General features: G+C 38.1%; 1 protein-coding gene across 1 annotated transcript in view; it reads right to left on the minus strand.

The window, feature by feature from the left end:
- CAST (calpastatin) overlaps positions 1 to 22,289 on the minus strand; it is a 176,855-nt gene that overhangs the window by 127,467 nt on the left and 27,099 nt on the right. Inside the window, exon 2 of the mRNA XM_042781176.1 lies at positions 4,086 to 4,157. Within this exon, the coding sequence (XP_042637110.1) occupies positions 4,086 to 4,157 (72 nt within the window). The remainder of the gene's footprint in view (positions 1 to 4,085; positions 4,158 to 22,289) is intronic.

A 22,289-nucleotide genomic window follows, 5' to 3' on the forward strand; every position in this document is an offset into this window, starting at 1 on the left:
GGCCATCAGAGAGATACAAATAAAAACAATAATGAGATACCGTCTCATCCCAGCACTGATGGCAAGGTTCAACGAGACAGAAGATAACAAATTCTGGCAGGGATGGGGAGAGATTTGGACTCTCATATACTGCTGCAGGGACTGTAAAGTGATACAACCACTGTGGAAAGCAATATGGCAATTCCTTAGAAAGCTGGAATTGGAGATACCATTTGACCCATCAATCCCATTACTAGGTATATATCCTAGAGAGGTGAGAGCCAGGACAGGAACAGATATATGCACACTCATGTTCATTGCAGCGTTATTTACAATAGCAAAAAGATATAAATAACCTACATGCCCATCAGCGGAAGAGTGGATGACCAAACTATGGTACATACACATAATGGAATACTATGCAGCAATAAAGAATAATGTAGAGTCTGCAAAACACTGCATAATATGGATGAACTTGGAGGACATTATGCTGAGTGAAATAAGTCAATCACAGAAGGAAAAATATAGTGTTAGTTTGTTGTCGTGGAGGGTAAGGGAAAGGTTTATATATGGAGGGAAACTTTCTTTGTTGGTTGCCAGGGGTGGGAACACAAAAAAAGAAATGCATTGACCCATGTCACTTTAGTTTTGTGTATTTCACTGTACATAAATTGTATTTCAATAAAATGCATTTTTTAAAAAAAACTCCAACTCACTGTCATCAAGTCGATTCCAACTCATAATGACCCCCATTGGGTTTCTGAGGCAGTAAACCTTTATGGAAGTAGATTGCCCCATCTTCCTTCTGCAGAGAGGCTGATGGGTTTGAAATGTCAACCTTATATACAGGGGACGAAGTTTTGAAAACTTCTTAGTCATAAACAAATATTTTGAAGGAATGAATCGCTGGGCCTAGGATCTCAGAAGCATAGACTCAAGGAACATCAAGGGCAATTGGTGTAACATAGTCCATAAAGACAATGTTCTACATCCTACTTTGGTGAGTAGTCAAGTGACTAGGGTCTAATAAGTTTTTGAGTGGCCATATAGGGTGCAACTATTGGTCTCTCCCTGACCACAGTAAAGAAGAGTGAAGAATATCAAACAGGCACAGAAACAACTAGTCAGTCCAAAGGACTAATGGATGACTAGAACCCCAGCCTCCTCAACCCTGACAACCAGAAAAGCTAGATGGCGCCCAGTTACGACTACTGACCTCTCTGAAAAGGATCATGTTAGAAGGTCCTAAACAAATGAGAGAGAACTGTGGAAAACTCAAAATCATTTAAAAAAAAAAAAAAAGGCCAGGCTTACTGATAGGCATTGGTAGAACCCCTGAGACTATGGCTCTTAGTCATCCTTCAAGTTTGGAACTGAACTTACCCCTGGTGGCCTGACTTTCAGCCAAATAATAGGCAGGCCTGTAAGGTGAACAATAACACAGCGAGATACACACTCCTCATATACAAGATCAAAAGGGCAGCATTTGCCAAGGAATAAAGCTCAGAAGGCAGAAAGAGATAGGAAAGAAGGAGGAACCAAAACTGTAAACACAAAAAGAAAGTGAAAAGAGTTCTGTTACATTGTGGCAACTGCAATCAGTGTCACAAAACAAAATGTGTATCAATTGTTGAATGGACAACCAATTTTCTCTGTAAACTTTCACCCAAATCACAATAAAAAGACAAAAAAAAAAAAAAGTAAGAGTGAATGTGGGAGATGGAAGTGTTGTAGAAGCCAAGGAAAGACGTTCACATGTTCCATCCAATAACAAATTATTTAAATAAAGTATAATTATAAAAATTATAATTTGTTTAAATATAGTATAAAGAACAAAGTGTTAATAAAATAGTAAAAATGTGGCTAAGCATTTACACTGCCATGCTGAGTTCCCCCCTCCACTTTCTTGAGACAGAACAGGGTTTGGGGGATGTGTCCAAATTCTCTATAACCGTTTCATGTTGAACAATTGAATGATAACTTCCGGTATGAAAAAGGATAGAATAGAGTTTGATTCTTACAACTAAGTGCAAGAAAAACAGGGTGTGGTTTTCAAAATGTACAGAACCTCCCGAACTATTTACAAAAGATTCATTAAATCTCATTGGGTTGGAATTTTGCTAATGAGCCTCCTCAGTTTAAAGTATAAGTTAAATAACAATTCTAATACTATAAAAGGAGCTCCGGTAGCGCAGTGCCTAAGGCATTTGACTGTTAACCAGAAGGTTGGTGGTTCAAACCCACCAGCTCCTCCACAGAAGGAAGATAAGGTAATCTACTTCCATAAAGATTTATGGTCTTAGAATCCCAGTGGGTGTTGTTATAAGTTGGAATCGACCCAATGGCAGTGAGTTTTTTTAATTTAATACTATGAAAGATCACCAGCCACTCCTCGGAAGATGGGGCAATCTTCTCCCGTAGTGATAGTGCCTCGGAAACCCAAGGAGGGGTCTCTGTGAGTCGAACATAAAAGATAGGACATCTTTTGGAACATCTTCTTTCAGTCAGAGACTTCCCTGAGTATGAGACTAATTAAAGTAACCACAGCAGCAAAGCATTTTCCCAGCACCTAGTAATTGCTATGCCCTGGTCTAAGTGTTATATGCTTCATTTCATTTAAACCTCTCATTGGCTCTGACAAGAAAAGTCTTATTCCCATTTTACTGACAACAGAACTGTTGCTCAATGGTGCTATATAAACTTGTTAGCAATAACTTGCAAAGAGGAAACTCAAACTCAAATTTGTTTGGTTTAGCAAATGGTCTCTTAACCATAGTGAGCATCTAGTGTCTCCAACAATAGCAAGAGAATGGCTAAAAGTGGGCAGACCCAGTTTTGAATTTACATTAATTCCAGTATTAATTCACTTTTCGTATTTAAGGTTCATAGTTTTTCAGTGATAATCCTTTTTACTGTCTAATAGAAGATTTGAAAAGTTCTAATAAAACACACTCATGGGTCTTACAGTGGGATGGTATCAAAGTTTGTGCCCAGCTTGTCTTTAGAAGGCCCAGCCTCCCTTAAGATCACAACTGATTCCTCGTTTTGGCACCTTTGGGGACTTGAAGAGCAGTCAAGGAACCAGGAGGCACCAAAATATTACCTCTTCGCCAAGCAAGTGACAAGTACAAGGTCCATAGACCGCCATACGACAACCACCAATTTTAATGGAAAAATGCTAATTTTAAATAGCTGTATAGACAGAACTGAAACCAATTAAGTTTTTAGATAATGTTGGACATACTGGAGGACTGTAAGGTTGAAACGGGCTGAATCTATTTTGTATATTATAAACTACTAGCTAACATTGTAGTTACTTGTCTTCAAAGATGATGTTTCAGTTATTTTTATAAGGTACAAATTTCTGAAGTGTTCTATTACTGACTAAGACTCTGTTAGAGCTTTTGAGACCCAGCATTACTAAGGATCTTGTCTAAATAAGCCTGGGTTCGAATCCTACCTCCATCTTACCAGCTTACTAACCTTGATCTTGTCAAGGTTATTTAACCTCTCTAATCCCTGGTTTGCTCATGTATAAAGGAATGTATTCTCCAAAAGGTTGCAGCAGGATTATAATTAATTAATTATAATTATAATTAATTAATTATAATTAATTACAGCACTTAGCAGAGAACCTGGTATAGTTAATGCTCATGAAGAGGATTTGAGTGCTTTTCTAAAGAAATGAGATGACTATATTTCTACTCTTAAATTGTACAAAAGCCTTATATTATCTATAGATATTTATGATAATAACTAGCATTCATTAAACACTTATTATTGCCAATGGAGTCAACTGACTCATGGCAAGCCCACGCGTGTCAGAGTAGAACTGTTATCCATAGGGTTTTCAATAGCTGATTTCTTAGAATTAGATCACCAGGCCTTTCTTCCAAGGTGCCTCTGAGTGGACTTGAACATCTAACCTTTCAATCAGCAGCTGAGTGTGTTAACCCTTTGCATCTAACCACAAATGGTAGATATTTAAGTCAATCAAAACATGATTTTAAAAAACCATCATTTATCAAACGATACTGTTCTCCTTCCCCAGTACCCACTGATGTACACCTGTACGGTAAGAATCTTTTCCTGTGAAAAGGACTGACCTTGCTGGCAGAGGCTGTTCCACTAGCATGTGTTCTGGAGGGCTGGCTGCTCCCAAGGCTTGCTGTTTTTTTCTTGAAAACAGAAAATAATAGTTTTAATAGGTATGCATAGGAGGAAATTGCTCAACAATGTAGTCAAATCCAAATTCTCATACCAAGACATATATATTCTCAAAAAAAAAAAAAAAATCACACTAATATACCAAACATAGCTAATCTGAATATATGTTTTTATGTTTTATAACTTTCCCTGAAGACTACATAAATATTGAAAAGGAACAGCAAATTGAATAAACCCTAATTGTTCAATATTCAATGATCTGGAGAACTTTAAAAAATCCTCAGATGGGCACAATTGTCATTTTCTGCCAAAGTTCATCCCCAGCAACATCACTCAGGTAGAAAAGCTGCTTTCTATCCTACATTGCTATGGAGAATATAAATTGCTACAAACTCTATTGGTACAGTAGCTATCAAAGAGGTAATCCTATTTCTAAAAATGTATCTTAGGGAAATAGTAAGAGAAATGCAAGCACTCTTTTTTTTCCCCCACAAAGATATGCACCACAGTATTGTAACATCAAATGCTGAATGTACTTACCATGAGCCATACTTTATTCTAAGTGCTCCAAGTGTTTTACATATATGTGTGATACATTTAATCTTCACATCAACTTTCTGGCTGTCATCCCCACTATATGCATGAGGAGACTGAAGAATAGAATCCATAAATAACTTGCATGGTCACTGCTAATAAAAGGCAGATGTCTGCTTTAAACCCTATTTTCCTGCCAACCTATACTACTTCCCAGCAATAGGATGGAATACCACATAGTTATTAAAACTTATGCTTTAGAAGAACATTTAATTAAATAAAGAAGTATTCTTCATATTTTATATAAAGTCAGATCATAAAACAGTATGCATAGTTTGATCCCTGAAGTACATATTGGCTATTTTCTGATAATGGTGTAAAAATGATTTTTGAAAAATATGCTTCTTGAGCATTTTGTATTTCATCATATAAATATAGCTTTTCTAACTGAGAACACAACAACAGATGAGAGAGAAAAAAAAAGGGGAAGGCAAACTACAGTAGTTGCTTTCTCCATAAGGCCTTGGTATCATATTGTATTTCTTATTATGAATACCTATATTTCAAAGAAGCAAGCATATAAAGCTTTATAATTTCAAATGGTCAGATTATGCTTCAAGGTATCATATAAAATGTGAGTCATGTACTGTAAGCACTGGATACACAAAGGATGTTATTGTTAGGTCCGGTCAAGTCAGTTCCAACTCATAGTGACCCTAAGTAAAACAGAATAAAACACTGCCCAGTGCTGCAACAACCTCACAATCCTTGTTATGCTTGAGCCCATCTTTGCAGCTACTGTGTCAATCCATCTCGTTGAGGGTCTTCCCTTTTCTTGCTCACCCTCTACTTTACCAAACAAGCATGATCATTCTTCTCCAGGAATTGGTCCCTCCTGACCATTCTCACTTCTAAGGAGCATTCCCACTGCACTACTCTAAACAACAACAAGAAAAACCTCACTGCCATTGAGTCGGATCTGACTATAGCGACTCCTCCTTGGGTTTCTGAGGTGGTATCACTATGGAAGTAGATGGACCAAATTTTTTTTTTTTTGGTAATCAATGTCAAGGAACTCTGATGGTGCTGTGGTTAAGGCATTGGGCTACTAACCAACAGGTCAGTGGTTTGAACCCACCAGCTACTGCACAGAGGAATAAGAGCAGTCTGCTTCCATAAGGATTTACAGCCTTGGAAACCCCATGAGAGTTGCTGTGAGTCCCAATCGGCTCAAGGGCACTTAAAACAAAATACAAAAGCTGAGAGATGCACAAATATACAGAGCACAGACTCATATTCTCAGGTTAGTTACCAAAGTCTAATTATAGATTTTGGCTGGTATATAAGTCCTGGCTCCCATTTTCCAAATGTGTCTGATTTCATGTATTCATTTGCTCATTCATTCAATGGACAAGCACTTCTTGAACCCTGCCTATGAGTCAGGTCCTACGGTCGATAAAATCAGCTACCAGGGAATTGACTCAACAATTCCATGGCAACCCCATGTGTTTCAGAGGACAATTGTGCTCCATAGGATTTTCAATCTCTAATTTTTTAGAAGTAGATCCCCAGGCCTTTCTTCCAAGGCACCTGAGTGGACTTGAGCCTCAAACTTCTATAAGCAGCCGAGCACATTCACTCTGCACCAACCACATGCTCCCCTATTCTAGTCATGGAGATGTCAATTAGACAGACAAAACTCCCGTTGTCTTACATTTTAGTAGGAGTACTTAGACTCTAAGTAAGTTAAAAATAAATAAATAAATAAAACAAGATGATTTCAGAGAGTAAAGAGTGCCATAAAGACAATGAAATGTAATGCTACAGAGTGACTGACTAAGGCCTGTGTCAGATAGGACGAAGTAGGCCTACTGGAAGAAGTGACATTTGAGACCTAAATATTGAGAGGGAATGAATCATGTTGATATGGGTGTGTGCATGTGTGTGTGTGTGGTGGGGGGGCAGTGTTGTTTTTTCCACCCAGATAAAGCAGCATATGAAAAGACTCTGAAAAGTGAATAGGATTGGAAAGTAATAGAACTGGGGGGAAAAAAAATTGTGTAACTGTATCATGGTAGACACAGGCATGTGCATATGAGATGAAACAAGATTCTGGGCCAAGGGATTAGTCTGAAGTCTGATTTGTTCAGGCTGGCCCTATGACCAAAAACCAAACCCATTGCCACTGAGTGAATTCTGACTCATAGCGACCCTGTAGAACAGAGTAGAACTGCCCCACAGGGTTTCCAAGGCAGTGAATCTTTATGGAAGCAGACTACCATATCTGGCTCCTGTGGAGCAACTGGTGGGTTCCAACTGCCAGCCTTCCAGTTAGCAGCCAAGGGCTTAGCCACTGCACCACCAGGCTTCCTTGCTGACCCTGAAGTCAAGCCTGTTCAGGACTGCCCAATACTGCCAAGCCCTAGCCTGCTTGCTTATCTTCTCTGGGCATTGTCTGTTCTCTCTTGCCTTCAGAAGAAAAGTTTTCAAAGTTATCTGGCTTCGTGTCACCTTGTGTTTACTTTTGTAGATATCTTCTTCACTTCCTTACCAATCCTTATATATTCTACCCTGTTTCTAGAAACATGCCTCAGCTGACTAGGTCTCTATACTCACTGGTTAGTTGAATTTATCTACCCACAGTCTGTTCTATAATAGAATTCTTCTACCCCTAGTAAACAAAAACTCTCAAAACAAGTTCATCTGTGCATTATTCCATATAACATACAGATATTCACATTCTGGGTTAAATTATTTTTCTTCACTTTCACAAATCCAGTAGAGTTTTCCATGACAACCAATCATACTCCTTTTAACACTTATCAGCACCTCCTTATTTAACTCAGGTCTTACAGAAGGTAAAGTGACTGTCAGGAACAGCCTGTCCCTCATCTTCTATGTCTGTTCTCAGGTCCGGCTGAGTCATTTCCTCCTTACACTTCAGCATGTCATAGGGCCTCAGCCCTAACGACTGACAGGGACAGAAGTATAATCCTCTATTCCTCGCTTGCTTCTATTGGACCCAAACTCCAGGACCTTAAATCTGGTCCATTTACAGAGAACTTGTGTGCTCTCTCCTGTTCAGGCCGATACTTTGCTTTGACGCAACTTCCCTCTGTGTCTCATTTCCCATCTACAAAGAGAGAACAGTCATACCAACACTTTGGTACATTTTAGATTTGTGAAAATCAGAATGATTTAATCTTGCTTTATGGCCTTCTTGGATAAAAAAAAATGGTATAGTATGAGAAAGACAGAAATGAAGAGAGAGAGGAGTGAGTTACACAATTTGACAAAATTAGTAAGAAAGTCTATGAAATTAGACTTAGGCTGAAAAAAAAACAAACAATTGCTGTCAAATCTACTCTGACTCATGGCAACGCATGTATCAGGATAGAACTGTCCTCCACATGGTTTTCAATGGTTGATTTCTCAGAAGATTTCCAGTTCTTTCTTCCAAGGTGCTTCTGGGTGAGACAGAACCTCCAACCCTTTGATTAGCAGCCGAGTGTGTTAACAGTTTACATCACCCAAAGACTCCTTGGCCTTAGGTAGAATTCTTAGAATAGGTATTTTATTACCATTATGGAATATTAGTAACATAGTGTGCCTAAGGCACTTTACTGCTAACCAGAAGGCTGGCAGTTCAAACCCACCAGCTGCTCCTTGGAAGGAAGATGCGGCAATCTACTTCCGTAGTGATACTGCCTCAGAAACCCAAGGAGAAGTCGCTATGAGTCAGGTCTGACTCGATAGCAAACAACAACAACAGAGAGTGAATTCCATTCTGGGTTGCAGTACTAAATAATTGTGTGATTTTGAGTGTGTTATTTAACCAAGCTCTGCCTCAATTTCCTTTTCAGGAGAATGGGGTTACTATAAGGATTAAATAAATGAGTGTATGTGTCAACGTATCGCATGTGTGTATGTGTAATGTCTATACCAAAACCCAACCAAACTCACTGCTGTGGAGTCGGATCCAATTCATAGTGACCTCTCCTTGGGTTTCCGAGGCAGTATCACTACGGAAGTAGATTGCCTAACCTTCCTTCTGAGGAGTGGGTGGTGGGTTTGAACCGCCAGCCTTCTGGTTGGCAGTTAAATGCCTTAGGTACTATTCCACCAGAGCTCCCAATGTCTATACAAGTAACTGTTACTATCAAATGATTTCTAGTTCTCTATTACCTTTAACAAATCTACAGAAAAACATTGCTTAAATAATTATCATCTTCTCCTGTCAAACTACTTCTATGAGTGTGTTAAAAATCAATATATTATCCTTCCTAGGAATATCTGCAACTTTAAAGAAGACCCAGGGGAAGGAAATGTTCAATTTTAAAATTAAGGAAGCTGCTAATGGTGCAATTTCAGACATTAAAACAAACCCACTAAGAAAAATATTATTAGATAATGCCTCTTAAATATATCTACTTACTAAGATGGTTTCTGCAAGAGTAAGGGTGGTGTGTATCTCTAAAACCAAAAAACTCTCACTGCCATTGAGTCGAAACTGACTCATAGTGACCCCTCCTTGGGTTTCCGAGGTGGTATCTCTATGTAAGTAGATTGCCCAATATTTCTTCTGAGGAGTGGCTGGTGGATTTGAACCACCAGCCTTCTGGTTAGTAGTCAAATGCCTTAGGCACTATGCCACCAGAGCTTTATATTATATAACACTTTTTGTTTGTTTGTTTGTATTCATATATGTGAGTACCTTTCAGAAGAGAAGATCACAATTTTCATCAGATTCCAAAGGGATCGCAGACTAAAATCTTTTCAGAATCCTTGCCCTTCAAGCTGTCTTTTTGCTAAAGTTCTTATTTTCTTATCCATATTTAAGAGATGCTTTGCTATTCAAACGTGTGTGTTTGTGTGTGCCCACATACACACATGAATACTCAACACACAAACATGCACACATAAGCTACAGAGGCCTTGCTCTGCAAGTAACTCCTAAGGGCCCAAAACTGAAAAAGGTCAAGTATAAAACATTTCTCTCTTTAAAGTCTAGGCAGATAAGCACAAAAATTCAGTTCTGATCACTGTAAAACATTCTCTTCCCTTATTCTTTTATCTATGCAGTTTATTTTTCTTTTCTCTCCAGTTAAAAATAAACACTTTTAGAATCGAAAGAAATGTCGAAAGAAGAAAATGTAAATTACTCAAAGTCCCGCCACTCAGACAACTACTTTATTATTTTTTTCTGTTTTTATCCAAATACAACAATATGCATGAGTATGTTATATAAAAGTTTTTCAAAGCATGAGAGCCTTAATCTACTATGTCTGTGCCACAATTTACTTAACCAAATTATTATTACTGTGCATTTGTTTTCCTTTTAATTTGTTATTATTAAAATAAAGCTGTGATGAAATCCTTAAACATTAGTCATTGAATATACCTCTTATTATACACTTGGAAGAACCGGAAATTCTGGCTCAAAAGGATGAATTGTTTTTCTTATTCATAAATCTCAGTCACTTAATTTATACTTCTAAATGTCATGTTTTTAATTAAAGAAAAATTTTAATCATACTTAGAATATTTCCAATCTTACAATGTACAAAATTTTCAAATATATGAAGTCAAACTCAAATCTCTTCTTCTTAAAAAAAAACCCAAAAACTAACATATGCAGCTTCAGAAAGATCAAACCAACAATGTGTTGTTATCTTTGCTAAGGCTAGAAATACTTTATTCCATAATTTTTTTAATACTATAGCACAGCAGGGAATTACCCCTTTTAACCACTGGGTGTCCCCTAAACTATACATTTAGCATTCAAACAGCCAGCACTATCATGTCTTTAGCTACCTCTGCTGTTTGTATCTGGTAGTAAGAGCCATCATTCTGTTTTAATTCAAGCCTTCATTAGTCATTCCACTTCCTCTTTCATTATTCTATGAAATAGATGTATGATTTCAGAGTTTATTGAGTCTACTCTCTGTTTTAAGAAAGCAAGCAGGAAACAAAGTGACACAATTATACTCAGAGAAGCAATGTTTATGAATGTGAATATGAGATGATTTTAAGTCACAGACTCCTTTAAGAGGAATGTTTTTCTTTAAAACTTTATTCTCAGATTTCTGACTTAAGAATGCTTGTTTCTATGTCCAAAATTTCTGTTCCTTGAGTTCAAATACGTCAACTTAAGGATCAGAGTCTTGATTTGCAGAAGAAAGAATTTAGGGATGCCAACCTTAACATAAGTAATCAACCAGGAAGTCTGCAGTCCTGAAGATTTAAATAAACATATTTTTAGAATTCACTTGTGAGTTCTAAGTAATGCCTTTCTTCTTTGTTTTTGTTCAAGTAGTAAACAAATCCATTTACTATAAATAACTGGCAGAGTATAGTACCAAATGATCCAAGATCTGTAACCCAGGATATATCTTGGTCTCAGTCATCTCTCCTGTATAGATAAACACTGATTTCAATTTATGTATTTATTTTGCTTTTATCTGCTGGCCACTGCATAAATCCATGAACATTAGAACATTCTGTGTGGAATCTCCACTTACTCACCAGCCCCTCAGTCATAAGCATGGTACAATGGCTGCCTCCTTCTATTACTCCACAGAAATAGCTTCAAACGGAATATATGATATTCTAATCCCCTTGCTTCAGTTTCCATCCTTCTGGAAATATCAACAGTTTAGACCCTGCTGACTTCTCCATTCCCTCTTGCTGCAATATCCTGAGTACCATATTCCTTTGATTGCTTCTTTGTCTTGTTGACTGAGTTATTTTTCCTCCTACCTCCTACATGCAAGCATTTATCAACATTTGCTTTCAGTTTCTCTCTCTACACTCTTTTCCTCAATAATTTCAACCAAGAATGTTGGCAGGGAGTGTTAGAAGAATAGAATGGGAGTTTGATCAGTTTCAAAGGTTGTATTCAAAACAGTTAAGATGAGAAAAAATGAGCTAATACATAGGCTATGGAGAACTCATTGAAGAAAGCATAAGAGAGGAAGAAGGATAACTGAAGAGACAAGGCCATGGGAGGAATGTGAAGGAATGAGATCAGTATCTTCTTCCTTCAATGAGAGCCTCTCAAATGGTCCCATGACTCTGAAACTTCAGCACTCCTTATGCACTTCAGTCATGCTGTCCCAGGAACATGGCAGGACTGAGTTGCTGGGGTTAAGTGTCATGCTATAAAGTAAAGGAATGGAAAAGAGAGGAAGGGAGGGGAGGGGAAGGGAGGGGAGAAGAACTGTGTCAGCACTGTGCTAAGCACTCTCCAAGATTTATCTCAGTGTTACTCAACATGTGCTAAGAAGATCACTGCAATCAGAATCTCTTGTAGAAACTGGTACAAATCCTGACTCTTTGGTCCCACCTTAGGTCTACTAAATCAGAATCTCTGGGCATGGGGTAATATTATCTGAATATTTCATAATATCTCCAAGTGATTCTTTGTTGTTGTTGTTGTTGTTATGTACTGTCGAGTTGGACCTGACTCAGAGCGACCCCTCCTTGGGTTTCCGAGGCACTATGGAAGTGATTGCCCCACCTTCCTTCCAAGGAGTGGCTGGTGAATTACTATACTATTTCATATAATATCATACATGAGGAATAGAGTTTTTAATAAATCGTGTATGATACTACAGTGGTCTACACATTTACTAAGTATTCTATAATAATGCTAAATGAAACATAAAATACTTTAAGATATTAAGTTGCCATGAGGTTTTGCTTTTGCAAATAAACTACTTCTATAGCAAGCTACTATACATTATATGATAAATTTATGAAATAAATCACACATTCAGTCTGTAGTCAGCCCAAATATGGCCTATGGGCAAAATTTCTCTTCTGAATTATCATTCTGCTATCTATGAAAAGCTAATAAAAATCTAAAGAAGAAATATTACAAACTTTAAAATAGGATATTTCATGAAAAATATTTAATACTTAACCTGTAAGTTTTCTACGATTCATGACCTAGTCTGAGGTCAGTAAATTTAACTTACATTCATTTCCCTCAATATGTTGTTAATATTTTAATCTGATTTTATATACCAAAAGGTATAATCTTTTCAGAGAAAATTTTGGAGACTCAAGACTTTAGGTAATTAGGCTCATAAATACAAAGTACATAACAAAGGGGTGTATGACATAATATTAGTATATTTATACGATCTTTTCCAATAGTAAAGTGTTTATTTTTATAGACATTCCATATTCACTTAGTAACATTTTATATATTACAGATTCTTAATTTAAAATCGCATCTTCATATTTTTTGTTAAAGATGCATTCTTTTGTCTTCCAAAAAGAAATGTGGGAGTCCTAACCTCTGTACCTGTAAATATGACCCTGGTCTGGAAATAGGGCTTTTCTGTTATTACATTAATGAGGTCATACCAGAGTAGGTTGGGTCCTAAATCTAGTAACTCCTGAGTAATGTCCTATAAAAAAAGCAGAACTGACACAAAGACACACACAGGGGAAGACAGTCATCTCATGAAGACACATCTAACAAAAACAGCCAAGGAATGCCCAGGGCTACTGTCAAGGAAGAAACCTCCCATAGAGCTGATGTCCTAATTTGTAGTTCTAGCCTCCAAAATTGTGAGAAAATAAACATCTGTCTGTAAAGCCACCTAATAGTGATGGGGGAGCTGTGGTGGCACAGTGGTTAAAGCATTAAGATGCTACCAAAAGTTCAGTGGTTCAAACCCACCAGCCACTCGATGGGAGAAAGACAAGGCAGTTTGTGTCTGTAAGGATTCACAGCCTTGGAAACCCTATGTGGCAGTTCTGTTCTGTCCTAAGGGTCACTAAGAGTCAGAATAGACTCAATGGCAGTGGGTTTGTTTGTTTTTTTTAATTGTGTATTTCTGTTTTGGCAGCACTAGCAAACTAAGACAACTACTAAGCTGATAAACCAAGTGTCTTTCTTTTTTTTTTTTAACTTTTTATCCTGGGTGAAAGTTTACAGAGCAAACTAGTTTTCCATTCAACAATAAATACACATTTTGTTTCGTGACATCAATTGCAATACCCACAAGGTAACAGCCCTCTTCCCACTTCCTGCCTGTGTTTACAGTTTTCATTCATCCTTCTTTCCTATCCTTTCCTGCCTTCTGAGCTTTATACCTGACCAAATGCTGCCCTTTTGATCATGTATTGTTGAATGTTTCTTCCTTTTTTATGGGAAGGCTTTGCAACACATAATCAACCAAAGAATTTGAGCCTAGTCTCAATCATGGTTAAAAATCAGTTAAGAGGTGCCACATTTATTGCCAAGCAAGGTTTTTTTGCTAGACTAATATAAAAGTTATAGGAGCTCTGGTAGCATAGTGGCTAAGACACTTGCCTGCTAACCAGACGGCTGGCGGTTCAAACCCACCAGCCACTCCTCGGAAGGAAGGTTGGGCAATCCTACTTCCGTAGTGATAACTGCCTCGGAAACCCAAGGAGGGGTCGCTATGAGTCGGGGGCCGACTCGACGGCACATAACAACAACAACAACAACAATATAAAAGTTATAATAATAAAGTAATAATAATAATAATAGCTAACATTTATAGACAGAGCATCTATGTGTACCAAACATTCCTCTAGATACTTCATATGGATGGTCTCACTGAAATTCACATTAACGTTTACATAAAAAAACAAAAAACCAACTCATTGCCATCAAGTCAATCCCAACTCATAGCGATCCCTCCTTTGTTTTCTGAGGTGGTATCTCTACAGAAGTAGATTGTCCAGTCTTCCTTCTGAGGAGTGGCTGGTGGGTTTGAACCACCAGCCTTCTGTTTAGAGTCAAATGCCTGAGGCACTATACCACCAGAGCTCCCAAAGCTTATATAGGAACTATTATTATCTTGGATGAAAGCAGAAAATATCAGAAAGATGTTTTCCTGATTAAGCAAAGGCATGTGTGGATCCTAATCTTTATGTATAATCTTGTGAGGAATGGGAATTCCAGAACACTTAATTGTGTTCATGAGGAACTTATACATAGACCAAGAAGCAGTTGTTCGAACAAAACAATGGGATAATGCACGGTATAAAATCAGGAAGGGAGGACCTTAGGGCTGTATCCTTTCACCACACTTATACAATCTGTATGCTGAGCAAATAACCCAAGAAGCTGTACTATATGAATAAGAATGTGGCACCAGGATTGAAGGAAGACTCAATAACAACCTGCGATATTCAGACAACACAACCTTGTTTGCTGAAAAGTGAAGATGACTTGAAGCACTTACTGGTGAAGATCAAAGAAAACAGTGTTCAGTATGGATTACAACTCAACATAAAGCAAACAAAACTACTCACAACTGGACCAATAAGCAACATCATGATAAACAGTTATCAAAGATTTCATTTTACTTGGATCACAATCAACACCCATGGAAGTAGCAGGCACTGGGTTAATCTACTGCAAATGACCTCCTTAAAGTGTTAAAGAGATGTTAAAGTGTTGAAGATATCACTTTGAAGACTAAGGTGCACCTGACCAAAGCCATGGTATTTTCAATTACCTCCTATGCATGAGAAAGTCAGACAATGAATAAGAAAGACAGAAAAAGAACTGATGCATTGAATTATGGTGTTGAATACTGAATATATCATGGATTGCCAGAAGAATGAACAAAACTGCCTTGAAAGAAATACAGGTAGATGTTTACCTAGAGGCAAGGATGGTGAGACTTCTCATTTACTTTGGACGTGTTATCAGGAGGAGTCAGTCCCTGGAGAAAGACATCATGCTTGGTAAAGCAGAGGGTCAGCGAAATAGAGGAAGACTTCCAACAAGATGGACAGACAGACACTGTGGCTGCAACAATGAGTTCAAACATAGCAACAATTGTGAGGATGGCACAGGACCAGGCAGTGCTTCGTTCTCTTGTATACAGGATCACTATGAGTCAAAATCAACTCAATGACACCTAACAACAAACAACATTCTTATGTCTATTTTACAGATGAGAAAACTGTCCCTAGTTAGGCTAAGTAACTTGCCTAAGACCAAGCAGATAAACCAAAACCAAACACACTGCCATAGAGTTGGATCCGACTCATAGAGATCCCTGCTTGGGTTTCCAAGGCAGTATCACTATGGAAGTAGATAGCCCAACTATCCTTCCGAGGAGTGGCTGGTGGGTTTGAACCGCCAGCCTTCTGGTTAGCAGTCAAATGCCTTAGACACTACACCACCAGATCTCCTAAGAACACACAGATAAGAAGTGGCAATTCTCTTCAAATCTAAGCAGCCTGACTCAAGCCTTCACTCAACAACTGCAGCTACATGCCACAGATGAGTGGCATGTTAACTGGATAGTGGGTGTGGCTCTTCAAAGCATCCACAGGAGAAAAGAAAGAAACGGGGCTTTGAACCAGTTCTTCCTGGTTCAGTCCTGGACAATGAAATTAAACCAGAATAGACTCAAATTTGTAAAATTTGAGTGACCCAGAATTATAACTGGAATGGGAAAAATAACGAGTCAATGCCCAGTGAAACTTAATCTCCCTCATAGAAAACAAGGGCAGTGTACTTACATAGCAACCAAATCTCTTCACTGGCAGAGTTGGAAACTGTTGCGTCACTCAAAGATGGTGGCCAACCATGCCTTTTTGAAAGTTTGTTTCCACAGTCCTGGCAATAATTCAGTATCTGGCATCAGGTCCCGAAAGGGCTCACTAAGCCTCTTCCAAGTCTTCCATTCCAGGGCTTAGATGTGTAATTCTTCCCACTCTGGTTATCACTCAGGATCACCCCAAGTTGTAAAAATGCAGGTCTCTTCTGATTTTACTTCATTAGCCTGGACTAAACTGGTTCAAACCAGTTTGAAGCCCTGGAAAGAAGAAGCTCTCTATCTGGTCTCAGCACGACAGGCAATTTTTGTCCTGAACTTATAATCTTCTGAATTTCCCTTAGAATGCAACCTTAATATGCATTTTAGGATATATGGGCTGTTTGCATGGCTACATATTACTTGGTGTTTTAATTGCAAGTTTTCCATTTAAATTCATGTACCACTCATGACAGTGTATCTCATAGTTTTCACATAAGAAAAATATTTTATAACATCTATAAAAATAAGTTTCACTCATAGGAAGGTAAGCAGTAACAACTTCTATTGTTTCATGATAAAATACACATAGAAGAAAACAAATGTACAAAAAAGCACTCAGAAAAACCCTAGTGAAGAGGTCTCATGGTCTGTACCATAATCATTAATTACCTCCAAACTCATACACCGCAAGCCCCCTCTATAGAAACGCACAAGGAATTTCACACAATTAATAAATGGAACAGAAACTAAAATGAAACACCATTTCATGGATTCTAGCCAAAGAGAAGCTCAATATCATCAGTCAGAACATGGCTAAGAGCCAATTGTGGAACAGACCATCAATTGCTCTTACGCAAGTTTAACTTGAAGCTGAAGAAAATTAAAACAAGTCCATGAGAGCCAAAATACAATCTTGATTATATCCCATCTGAATTTAGAGACCATCCAAAGAATAGATTTGACACACTCAACACCAGTGATCAAAGACCCAACAAGTTGTGAGATGACATCAAGGACATCATACGCAAAGAAAGCAAAAGACCAATACAGTAAGAAAAGACCAAAACGGATATTAGAAGAGACACTGAAACAGAGAGTAGCTAAAGCAAATGGAAGAATGATGAAATAGAAGAGCTGAACAGAAGTTTTCAAAGAATAGCTTGAGAAGACAAAGCAAAGTATAATGATGAAATGTGCAAAGAACTGGAGTTAGAAAATCAAGATAGAGAACACACTCAGCATTCCTCAAGCTGAAAGAACAAAAGACAAAATTCAAGCCTCAAGTTGCAATATTGAAGGATTTTACGAGCAAAATATTGAATGATGAAGGAAGCATCAAAAGTTGGAAGGAATATACAGAGTCACTGTACCAAAAAGAAATGGTTAATGTTCAAACATTTCAGAAGGAGGCATATGATCCAATGGTACTGAAGAAAGAAGTCTGTGCTGCACTGATGGAACTGGTGAAGGCCAAGGCTCTAGGAATTGAATGGATACCCACTGAGATGTTTCAAAAAACCGATGCGACTGTAAAAGCACTCATTCTCCTATGCCATGAAATTTGGAAGGCAGCTACTTTGCCACCTGACTGGAAAAGACCCATATTTGTGCCCAAAGAAAGGTGTTCCAACAGAATGGGAAATTATCAAACAATATCATTAATATCACATACAAGTAAAATCTTGTTGAAGATAATTCAAAAATGGTTGCACCAATACATCAATAGGGAACTGCCAGAAAGTCAAGCTGGTTTCAGAAGAGGACATGGAATGAGGGATATCACTGTTGATATCAGATAGATCTTGGCTAAAAGCAAAGAATACCAGAAAGATATTTTGCTGTGTTTTATTGACTATGCCAAAGCATTTGACTGTGCAGATCATAACAAATTATGGATAACATTGCAAAGAACAGGAATTCCAGAACACTTAACTGTGCTTGTGAGGAACCTGTACATAGATCAAGAGGCTGTCATTTGAAGAGAACAAGGGATACTGTGTGGTTTAAAATCAGGAAAGGCGTGTGTCACTGTTGTATCCTTTCACTATACATACTCAATCTGTATGCTGAGCAAATAATCCAAGAAGGTGGACTACACGAAGAACAAGATGGCTTCAGGATTTGAGGAAGATTCATTAACAATCTGAGATATGCAGATGACACAACCTTAATTACTAAAAGAGAAGAAGACTTGAAGCACACTTACTGATGAAGATCAAAGACTACAGCCCTCAGTATGGATAACATCTCAAAATAAAGAAAACAAAAATCTTCACAACTGGTCTAATAAGCAACATTATTATAAATGAAGAAAAGACTGATATTGTCAAAGATTTCATTTTACTTGGATCCACAATCAATACCCACAGAAGTAGCAGTCAAGAAATCAGTGACATTGCATTGGGAAAATCTGCTGCAAAATACCTCTTTAAAGTGTTTAAGTGCAATGATATCACTTTGAGGACTAAGGTGTGCCTGACACAATCCATTGTCTTTTCATTCAATAGTCTCACATGCATGTGAAAGCTGGACAATGAGTAAGGAAGACCACAGAAGAATTGATGCATTTGACCTGTGGTGTTGGTGAAGAATACTGAATGCAGTATATAGACTGTCAGAAGAATGAAAACATCTGCCTTGGAAAAAATACAGCTGGAATGCTTCTTTAGAAGCAAGAATGGCCAGACTTTGTCTCTCAAACTTTGGTCATGTTGTCAAAAGGGACCAGTCCCTTGAGAAGGGTATCATGCTTAGTAAACTAGAGGTCAGCGAAAAAGGGGAAGACCATCAACAAGATGGATTAACATAGAGGCTGCAGCAATGGGCTCAAGCATACATAGATTGTAATGATAGCACACAACAGGGCAGTTTTTCATTCTGTTGTACTTAGGGTCACTATGGGTCAGAACTGACTCTGCAACCGAACAACATCAACAAAGGCCAAAGAGAACTAGAAAAGAGGAGATGCAATTCAAGAAGCTAAACTTTGTCATTATGAGACAATCTCAAGAATTCCAGGAATAAAATATTCTCACTAGCAGTTACCACTCTCTGATATTTTCACAAAAGAGGGTAAAGCTTTATAAACCACAAAGAAAGTCAACCAATTTTCAGAATCTAGGCAAAAACTGCATTGCAATCAAAACCCATGGAGCTGTATTGAAAAGCACAATTGCTGAATCACTTGTGTCATGAGGTCTGAAGCAGAGTAAGCCAAACCCCACTCCTGAATGTCAGAAGAAAGACTCTTTGTCCCTCCTGAGTGCTCAGATCCCTCATTCAGAAATACAATTATTCAGAAATACAATTATTCAGAAAACCTAGCAGTCACACCTCATTGGTAGGAGTCTTCCTTATGAGGCAGCACTATTTTATTTCCTCATCAGTGCCTCTCTTGGAAACCAATTAAGCAGGAGGTGGGGTGAGTTCAGTGGAGTGGGGACAGTGTGGGAGCATGGGTTGTGGCCAGAGTACTGCAGCAGCTTACTGCATCCTGGAAATAATTATCGTTAAGGAAGGTGATCTTAGGGGCAGAGATAAGAAGAGCAATGTTAGCAGTATATGTAGGGGTGAATTTTTCCCATGTGTTTCATTTCATACAGATGGTATCTGTACTGAATGAAAGCCCACTAGGCAATGAGAAGGTTACCAGAAATGTGACATCCACCTGCCAAACAGCTATAGATCTGAAGAGATTCAGTCTACACAAAAGTGGACAGAGAACCAGGCTAGAGGCAACATGCTCAGACTGTTGATAAACTCTGGATGTGAACATAGCTTGAGTAAAGGGAAATAAAGAAAACTAAACAAACAAACAACAACAATAGAAAAGAAAAAAAAAAAAAAACCTGCCATTGAGTCAATTCCAACTCACAGCGACACCACAGGACAGAGTAAAACCATCAATAGAGTTTCCAAAACTGTAAATCTTTACGGAGGCAGGGTGCCTCATCTTTCTCCTGTGGAGCAACTGGTAGGTTCAAACTATGAACCTTTTGGTTAACAGCCAAATGCTTTAGCCACTACTCTACCAGAGCTCCAAAGAAACCTGTTGTTGTTGTTGTTGTTATGTGCCGTTGAGTCAGCCCTGACTCATAGCGACCCCTCCTTGGGTTTCCGAGGCAGTATCACTATGGAAGTAGGATTGCCCAACCTTCCTTCCGGGGAGTGGCTGGTGGGTTTGAACCGCCAGCCTGCTGGTTAGCAGTCAAGTGCCTTAGCCACTACGCTACCGGAGCTCCCCCAAAGAAACCTAGGGGTCTAAAAACAGGCAAAGAAAGAAAGACAGCATCATTATTCTGAAGATGAAAGAGATATTTAAAAAAAAAAAAAAACACTGTCATTGAGTCAATTCTGACTCATAGTGACCCTATAGGACAGAGTAAAACTGTACCATAGGGTTTTGAAGGCTATATAAATCTTTATAAGCAGACTGCCTCATCTTTCTCCTGTGGAAAGGCTGGTGGGTTTGAGCTGCTAATCTTTTGGTTAGCAGGCTAATACTTTTAATCACTGAATCAGCCCAGGATATACTATAAAAAGAAATTTCTTTGTTGGAATTAGAAATACCATTTGACCCAGCAATTCCATTACTAGGTATATATACTAAAGAAGTGAGGGCCAGGACAAGAGCAGATATATGCACAACCATGTTCACTGCAACACTATTTAAATAGCCAAAAGATGGAAAAAATTTAGGTGCCCATCAACAGAAGAATGGATAACCCAACTATGGTACATACACAAGAGGGAACATTATGCAACCCTAAAGAGTAATGGAGAATAGGCAAAACACCATATAACATGGATGAACTTAGAGGACATTATGCTGAGTGAAATAAGTCAATCACAGAAGAACAAATATTGTATTAGTCCACTATTGTAAAAAGTCAAGGAAAGGTTTATATATGAAAGGAAATTTTCTTTCTTGGTTACCAGGGGTAGGAAGGAAGGGGAGGGAACACTGTTAGATAGGTAGAGACAAGTATTGATCTGGGTGAAGAACTGATTCCTCACAGTAGAGACAAGCTTAATGATATGGATAGAGTAGAGCTTTTGGGACCTCCATTGGATGATGTGACGCCACTCAAAATGAGTAAAAACAGATGCAAACATCCATTAATAATCGGAACATGGAATGTACAAAGATGAATCCAGGAAAACTGGAAGTTGTCAAAAATGAAATGGAACACATAAAAATTGATATCCTAAGCATTTGTGAGCTGAAATGGACTGGTTTGTCCAGTTTGAATCAGACAACCACGTGATCTACTATACCAGGAATGACAAATTAAAGAGGAATGGTGTGCCATTCATCATCACAAAGAGTGCTTCAAGATCTGTCCTGAAGCACAATGCTGTCAGTGATAGGAAAATATCTATATACCTACAAGGAAGACCCATTAATACTATTATTATTCAAATTTATGCACCAACCACCAAAGCCAAAGATGAGGAAATTGAAGATTTCTACCAACTTCTGCAGTCTGAAATTGACCAAACATGCAATCCAAAAGCATTGATTATCACTGGTGACGGGAATGCAAAAGTTGGAAACAAAGAAGAATCACTGGTAGTTGGAAATTTTGGCATTGGTCACAGAAATAATGCTGGAACTCGCATGGTAGAATTTTGCAAGACCAACGACTTATTCATTGCAAATACCTTTTTCAACAACATGAGTGATGACTATACACATAGACTTCACCAGATGGAACACATAGGAATCAGACTGACTACATCTTTGGCAAGAGGCAATGGAGAAGTTCAATATCTTCAGCCAAAAAAAGAACAGGAGCTAACTGTAAATCAGACCATCAACTGCTCATATACACATTCAAGTTGAAGTCGAGGACAATTAAAACAAATTCACAAGAGCCAAAATATGACCTTGATAATATCCCTCCTGAATTTAGAGACCATTTAAAGAATAGATTTGATGGATGGAACACCAATGGCCAAAAACCAGAGGAATTATGGAATGATGTCAAGAATATCATCGATGAAGAAAGCAAGAGGTCACTAAAAAGACAAGAAAGGAAGAAAAGACCAAAATGGATGTCAGAAGAG

Source organism: Orycteropus afer, unplaced genomic scaffold, assembly GCF_000298275.1.
Source record: "Orycteropus afer afer isolate SDZICR_OR568_19922 unplaced genomic scaffold, OryAfe1.0 scaffold00093, whole genome shotgun sequence".
NCBI classification, from domain to species: Eukaryota; Metazoa; Chordata; class Mammalia; order Tubulidentata; family Orycteropodidae; genus Orycteropus; species Orycteropus afer.